Source organism: Marmota marmota, unplaced genomic scaffold (genome assembly GCF_001458135.2).
Source record: "Marmota marmota marmota unplaced genomic scaffold, marMar, whole genome shotgun sequence".
Lineage (NCBI taxonomy): Eukaryota > Metazoa > Chordata > Mammalia > Rodentia > Sciuridae > Marmota > Marmota marmota.
Genome location: NW_026000153.1, coordinates 9,317,051 through 9,325,366, shown reverse-complemented (window position 1 = coordinate 9,325,366; position 8,316 = coordinate 9,317,051). Strand labels below are relative to the sequence as shown.

General features: G+C 35.9%; 1 protein-coding gene across 1 annotated transcript in view; it reads right to left on the bottom strand.

Moving 5' to 3' along the window:
* Positions 1-8,316, bottom strand: part of Bbs9 (Bardet-Biedl syndrome 9) — a 487,047-nt gene that overhangs the window by 464,576 nt on the left and 14,155 nt on the right. Inside the window, exons 3-4 of the mRNA XM_048786306.1 lie at positions 7,398-7,548; positions 4,945-5,031 (exon numbers count right to left, since the gene is read on the bottom strand). Of these exons, the coding sequence (XP_048642263.1) occupies positions 4,945-5,031; positions 7,398-7,548 (238 nt within the window). The remainder of the gene's footprint in view (positions 1-4,944; positions 5,032-7,397; positions 7,549-8,316) is intronic.

The following is an 8,316-nucleotide window of genomic DNA, read 5'->3' as shown; positions in this document are numbered from 1 at the left end:
TCTTTTAAAAAAAAAAAAAAAAAAAAAGAAAAAGAAAGAAAATGAAAAAGAAAAGGAAATGAGAGAAAAAAAGTAACATTAAGGAGCTGGAGTCGTGGCTCAGTGGTAGACTGAGCACTTTCCTGGCATGTGTGAGGCCCTGGGTTCAATCCTCAGCACTGCATATAAATAAATAAATTAAATAAAAGATCCATTTACAACTAAAAAATATGTAAAAAATAATAATAATAATAATTCATACCAGGGGGCTGGGGTTGTGGTTCAGAGGTAGAACACTTGCCTAGTATGCCTGAGGCACTGGGTTCAATCCTTAGCACCACATAAAAAGAAAATGAAGATATTATGTCCACCTATAACTAAAACATAAATGTTTAAAAAGAAAAAAAAAAAAAAGAATTCACACCAGGGGACTGGGGTTGTGGTTCAGTAGTAGAGAGCTTGCCCAGCACGGATGAGGCACTGGGTTTGATCCTCAGCACCACATAAAAATAAATAAAATAAAGGTATATGTTCATCTAAAAAAAAAAAAAAATTCACACCAGTGAATACTGGATTCAGCAGTTAATATTTAAACACATTTGGCATAAAATAATAATAGGATTTGTATTTTTCCTATAAAAGCATCAATGATACCAAATTAAAAATTAGTAGGCTGGGGTTGTGACTCAGCGGTAGAGCACTTGTCTAGCATGTGTGAGACACTGGGTTCAATCCCCCGCACCACATTAAAAAAAAAATCTAAATAAAGGTATTGTGTCCATCTTAAAAAAAAAAATTACATTTCCACAAAGATAAAAAATTATACAGGTTTTGTCCTTAGATATGTAGACTGAATATAGTAAGTATATGATTTGTCTACATGAAGCTGAAGTTAATAAAAAAATTTCAGTTAGAAAGTAACTACAAACATAAGAATGGGAACCTAATAACTTATACTTTACGTATATTTTGCCAAAATACATTCTACTGTCATGTATAACTAAAGTAAAAAAATTTTAAAAAGAAAGTAAACACATATTTAGAACATTTATTCTACTGGTCTTATCACACAAGAAAATTTGATTTATAAAAAAAAAAAAACTCCAGAAAACCAAAAGTCAAAGAAAGAATCAAAGATCTCCTTGGTGACAGTTTTCAGTGTAATTTTAGATCACTACTCCACAATCTAAAGATGTTCAGTGAGTTAATTACAGATCAAGTACGTTAATTGAGTTAAAGAACTAATTGGATTATATAAGTCCATCAAACATAAAGAACCACATCTTTTTTATCCTTCTCATGGCAACCATTAAAATTCTGTAAGTTGAGCTGGCGCTATAGCTCAGCGGCAGAGCGGTTGCTTGCCTAGCATGTGTGATGCAGTGGGTTCAATCCTCAGCACCCCATAAAAAAACAAACAAATAAAATAAAGGCATTCTGTCCATCTACAACTACAAGAAAAAAAATTTTTTAATCTGTAAGTAGTCAGATTTGTACTGACTAGTTATGAATTTATGTACTACACTTATGTTATGTAGTACACATTTGCATACAATTGGAAAAGACTACAAGTACAAACTCAATATCGCTCACACATCTGTAAGCATTTACTCAGAAACTGAAGCCCATCAAAAGGAACCTGAGGCTGGGCACAGTGGCATACCACAGTAATTCCAGGGACTTAGAAGGCTGAGGCAGAAGTATCTCAAGTTCAAGGTCTCATGAATTTAGTGAGACCCTGCCTCAAAATTAAAAAATAAAAAGGACTGGAGATGTAGCTCAGTGGAAAGCACTCCTGAGTTCAATCCCCAGTGAAAGAAAGGAAGGAGGGAAAGAATCAGATGCCACATGATGCTTTCTCTTACTACAGTATGGTAAAATGGGCTACCATCAGGTCAGCAAGATCCTATTATTTCAATTAAGCACACATTTAATGACACATCACTAACCAAAAAAAGGTTAGCACAGTAGTCTCTGACTTTTAAGGGCTGTTTGGGCCTGTGGTGGTAGCGCATGCCTGCAATTTCAGTGACTGAGGTGGCTGAGGTATGAAAATCACAAATTCAAGGCCAACCTTGACAATTTAGTGAGACCCTGTCTCAAAAAATTAAAAGGGCTGGGGTGGTTGGACACACTGATGCATGCCTATAATCCCAGAAACTTGGGAAGCTGAAGCAGGGGGATCTCAAGTTTGAGGCTATGCTCAGCAACTTAGTGAGATCCTATCTCAAAATGAAAAATAAAAAGGTCTGGGAAAGGGCTGGCATTGTGGCTCAGTGGTAGCGCGCTCGCCTAGCAAGCGTGAGGCCCTGGGTTCGATCCTCAGCACCACATACAATCAAGTAAAGGTACTGTATCCTTATAACTAAAAAATTTAAAAAAAAAAAAACTTTTTTAAAAAAGTCTGGGAGAGTAGGTCAGTGGTAGAGCACTCCTGGGTTCAATCCCAGTACCAGGGGAAAAAATTGTCTGGCAGTGGGTATTTGGTATGTCCAAGAGACTTTACTTTGAAGATCTTCAGTTTGCCTCAAATCCTTTTCAGAAGCACACAGACGATAAAAGAAAATATTTCGGGAGGAGGCAGTCAGGGGACAGGATGTCAAGTTCAGCTAATATTTTCATTTCCCAACACCAGTCATTTTATTTAAACTAGAAACATTTGTGCTTCCCATGTTACAGTAAAAGCTAGGTAAAAGTTCAATCTGGAACCTCAAGAAACATTCAAAAGAACAAAAATATTGATTTCCCATGCCTCTTAATTTCAGCCATGCCAGGAAAAATAGAGAAATTGTCAGTTTACAAATATCATAAGAGAATGAAGAAATCAGAGACAGAAGGGAAGTGAGGTGGGGCATAAGGGAATGTAGTTTGGACAAATCTTGGTCTCTAGAGAACATAAAGCTTTTAAATGAAAACAAAGAATAAAAGAGCAATAAAAATCACCATTCCTGTGGCAAATAACTTTCATTTTCAACACTAATTTGGAGGATAGATACCACAGTCCCATAAACAAACTGTGACCAAACATGCCAGCAGGCTTTTTAGAAAAACATTTTATCCCCAGCCTATGCTTTAAGCCCAGAAGCACGTTAGAGGTTTCTGTCTTTCTGAGCCTATCTCAAATGCGACCAAGGAAAGCTAAGAATCTAATCTAATTTTTAGTTTCTAAGAGGCCCTGCTTAGAGCCCAATGGGGCCCTCTAGAAGGGACTAAATATTAACTGTGGGTAAGTTCTCTTCCTCCATTGCCTGTGTTAATGGAGTCAGTAAAATATCACTAGTAATTAACATGCTCCCAATCAAAAAAAGAGGATTAGATCCATGCAATATAGTAACCTATATCATAACTTCTCTACTTACTCTAATACTAAATATATATCCTAATACTAAATATATATCCTATCACTAGGAGGAGCAGCATCTTTTACCTGAAACCAATGAAAGTATACTCCATCAGGCCTCTGATATAAACAGAAAGGAAAAGAAACTGACAGAGATAGCAGAGAAATAAAAGGAAAACATCACATGATAAAGAATAATAAAAAGCCACTGTCAATTGCTTCAGCATCACCCACAAATTCATACACTCATTTTTCAAAGAAGTTCCTGGATATCTACCAAATACCATATCCCTGGTTACCAAGCCTGCCTTAGAAAGTTAATAGATCTTCACCCCAAAAAGAGACTACCTAAGTGTCAGTAAAGTAAAAATTATTAGTCAAATTAAAGGCAAAGTATAAAGAAAACCCAAAGAGAGAGAATGAATCTGAGAAATTCAAACTCTAGAAACTAGTCTTTAGAGCAAACTCTCTACAGAGTATCACTTTTGTACAGAACAACCCTACAGACACTTTGCTTTATCAGAGCCATATAAGAAATTCTCCAAATCAATATACGCAAAAATAACTCTGAAGTTGAAGTAAAATTTACCTAAGAACTGAAATTAAAGTTATCTTTTAATTTTAATCAGAAGCACAATGAACTACTATACTTCTGCCCACAGAACCATGTCATAGAATGAAATCTGATTAAGCCTCAAAATATGTGCCCTGAGGTCAAATGAAGTGAAGACAACCAAAGCCAAGAAATCTGAACTATAAAGAAAAAATACTTGAGGTTTACCAAAGAAAATGTATTTCAAACCACTATGACTCAGCATCTATGAATTTTGCTGGTACTGTTGAACACTTAAGAGTCCCTCCAGTGCACACCTGTAATCCCAGCGGCTTGGAAGATTGAGACAGGAGGATGGCAAGTTCAAAGCCAGCCTCAGCAATGGTGAGGCACTTAGCAACTCAGTTAGACCCTGTCTCTAAATAAAATACAAAATAGGGCTAAGGATGTGGCTCAGTGGTTGAGTGCCCCTGAGTTCAATTACTAGTGATGGGGGGGTGGGGACTCAAGAGTCCCAAGTATCCAGAAGTAGCCTAGATCAGTCATAGGCAATCCTGAACATAATTCCTGAGAGGAAGGAGATCACAAGAAACCTTCTGCTAGAAATATCAATATGCATAGAAATAACAGACCAAGAAAATGTAATACTTTTAAGTCTCTGAAAAAGTAATGAACAATAGAAAAATGCTGAGACAAAAAAAAGAAAAAAAAAACTTCAAATGAATGTTTTGTGTTCTCCCCCAAATCAGCACTAGAGAATATCTATTCTTAGCCATGTACAGTGGCACATGCCAGTAATACTACCAGCTTGGGAAGGCTGAGGCAGGAGAATCAGAAGTTCAACACCAGCCTCAGCAACTTAGTGAGACCCTAAGCAACTTAGCAAGTCCTTGTCTCAAAATAAAATACAAAGAAGACTGGGGATGTGGCTCAGTGGTTAAGTGCTCCTGGGTTCCATCCCTAGTACAAAAAAATAAATAAAATAAAATTAAAAAAGAAAGAAAATATCTATTATTATAGTAAAGAACCCAGTTTTTATAGTAAGGAATCCAGTTTGTAATATAAATTCCACATTGAAAATAAATGTTTCTTACCTGAGACAGAGTAGACACAAAGTTTTCTAGAATGCAACACAGCCAAATGAAGCATTTCAGTACCTCTGAAAAATAGGAAATGTTTTAAATGCTTTTAGATATTAATGTTCAATATAACCAAAAAGTTATTAAATGATTACAAAAAGATCTAACTATACCTACTATGAGTAAACAATTCATTAGAAAACATTCTGAACTGAAAAATAAATGTCACAACAAATAGGACAACTGACAATTCAACATCCTCAAATACTCTGTCTTGTCAGGAACAGAGGCATCAGCTGTAATTTGAGTTGCTCCAGAAGCTAAAGCAGGAGAACTGCAAATTCAAGGCCAGCATAAGCAACACAGCAAGACCTTCTAAAGAGAGGTAGAAAGGGAAGGACGGAAGAGGGTAGTAAGAAAGGAAGGAAGGGAAGGAGGAGAGATACTCTGCTTCAAGGACCTGCCTTCCAGATTGAAATCAACTAAGGACCCAAGAAGAGTCAGAACTGAGGCTTCGTCATGAGTACTCTCCACAGTAAAAAGCTCCAACTTCTGGTTCTGGCTCTCTGACTAATTCATCTATAACTTTGGGCAAATCACTTAATCTCTCTGAACCTGTTTCCCTTCTGTAGAATAAGAGGTTTCAAATAAATCAAATAAAGTCATGTGAAAGAACCTTGAAAAGCTTAAAGCACCACAAAATTCTAATCATTATTAGTAAGTGACACATATCACTTCCAGATCTGAAATTTATTAAAAGTATTGAAAACATTTTTTTGGACTCTCAAATAAAATAAAATGCCAATATCCCCACTACATTTCCCAGTCCATGTCAAGTTGGTTGCCAGAGACAGCAGCATGGCACAGTCTAGAGCTCCCAAACTCAGAGTCTTCAAGGGTCAAGCTAATGGATGTTAATGAGGAAAAGGTGTAAATGACTGTGATTAACTGGAGACTGGGGCCAGGCTAGAGGAGGTGGCTACTATTTGGTTCTGGGCTTGTGGCCAGATCTCCACATTTTTCATGAAACACCAGAAAGCAGGGGTTTTATGTGAAATCTCCTAGTTCTTAAATGTTGGCAGCTCTTTTACAGTTAAAAACTAGAGGCCCACATGTGCAAGCAGGTCTCTAGTCCAATCTCTGTTATAAACTATTTAAAACTACAGGACTGTAATTGAACTCTGAACACCTGGGTTGGGACTCAGACTCTGTACCTTACTTTACCTGTGATCATTTAATTGTTCAGAGTGTCACTATTTTACTTACAAAATAATAATTGTAGAAGATAATATCTGCAAAGCACTGGTACGATTGATATGTAAATACTTATTATTCATTCTACAAATGCAAAGAGACACAGCTATCATATAATTGATAGTGCCTTCAGAAATTTATTTATGTATTCACATTCCAGAAAAGAGTATAATAATTGGAAAGATAGTGAATATGGAATCAAAATCAAGTTTTGATTGTGTGATCTTACACTATAAGCTCAAGTTTCCTTATCCTGATACAGATTATATCTGCCTTGAAAAATAAGATTCTTGAGACAATGTTTATAAAGACCTAGATCAGTATCCACTCATTACTGTCAACCTCTTCCCCTTCCAAATGATCACAAAAATGAGAATTGTACATAGGACTATAATACAGAATGAATGTTGATCATGTTTCCTATTTTTTTCCAGTGGAAAGGTCAAAATGCTTTTAAAGGCAAGAATTCCACTGGGAGTGGTGGTACATACCTGTAATTCTAATTACTTAAGACGCTGAAGGTGATAATCACAATTTGAGGTCAGCTCAACCCCTTACAGAGGCTGCTTTAAAATAAATAAAAACGACTGGTGGTCCAGTGACCACAGGTACAGTGGTCATACCAGCAACTCAGGAGGATGAAGATTGTAAGTTCAAGGCCAACCTGAATAATATAGTGATTTTATACACACACACACACACACACATATGTAATTTTTTTGTACCAGGAATTGAACTCAATGGCATTTAACCACTGAACCACATCTCACCCCTTATTTAATTTATCATTTTGAAACAAGGTCTCACTAAGTTACTCAGAGCTTCACTAAGTTGCTAAGACTGGCTTTGAACTTGTGATGCTCTTGTCTCAGCTTCCCAAACGGCTGGGATTACAGGCATGCAGTGATAATTTAGTATATCTTTATTTGGTCATTTTTTTTAAAGCTCGTCTCATTTCCTTTAAGTCATTGATGTGCCAGGTACCTTAGATTTGTTCCTATAAAAAGATCCAAAATTATTCTATCTTAAAGGTTTTTATTTAAAAAAAATTCAGAAAATGAAAAACACCTACATGACAATGTCAAGGATACATATATAGTCTCCTTTGAAGAATTCACAAAAGATTCATAGTAAAGAACTGAAATGCTCTCCAAGTAAGACAAAAATACCAGAATTAGTGGGCTGTACTTACGAAACAAACTTTCCTACTTCCACTTGAAGTATGGGATCTCGTAGATGGACTTCCAGGAGCAAATCTTCAGCTAGAGCTCCATCTCCTGTTTTTACAGGATGAGGGTTAAAGATTCTTAGGTATCCCATAAAGCTACCCACAATTATTTTATCTGTAGAGAGATTTTTTTAAAAGAAGATGTAGACAGAAACAAACATTAGAAAATATCTTTGGGAATAAACTTCCTAACGTCTAAAAGAAAATAAAATCAGTCTTGCTTCATATAGAAGTCCACTGCGCCAATAGAAGATGCATTTAAAGTGAATTTATTTGAATAACACATAGCTCTTCAAAAATCATTTTACATCACCAAAATTCAAGTATACTAATGTATTACATTTTTTCCTAAGCCTTGATTTGTTATCAGTCATAATTTAACAATCAAAGCAAACTCTTTAATCAAAGAACTGATTCAATCATAGTTGTAAATTCTACAACTAATATGACTACTGAAAATTCCATATTAAGCCAGGCATGAAGGTACATACTGTAATGTATGAGCTGACAAATTTCTTCAGGTTTCTAAAGTAAAAGTAAGGATGTTAATCAGAGTGAGTAAGAGTATACTGTTATAATGGAGTTACTAAAAGTTTAAAAAATGATTCATGCTTAGCTTCTTTGGGTCCTGTCATTCCCTCAGCCCATTATAACTCACTGAAAAACCAAGCATTGACTTCACTATAGACCTACACTCAGAAATAAAAAGGTCAAGATGATCAAGTCCATATGGCAACAAGCTAATTCTCAAAAGCAAAGTGTATATGTATGATTTTGTAGGGGGAGGGGACGGTAGTGGAACTGAACCCAGAAGCACTCTACCACTGACCTACATCCACAGACCCCCTCTCTCTCTTTTTTTTTTTTTTTTTTTTTTTTTTAA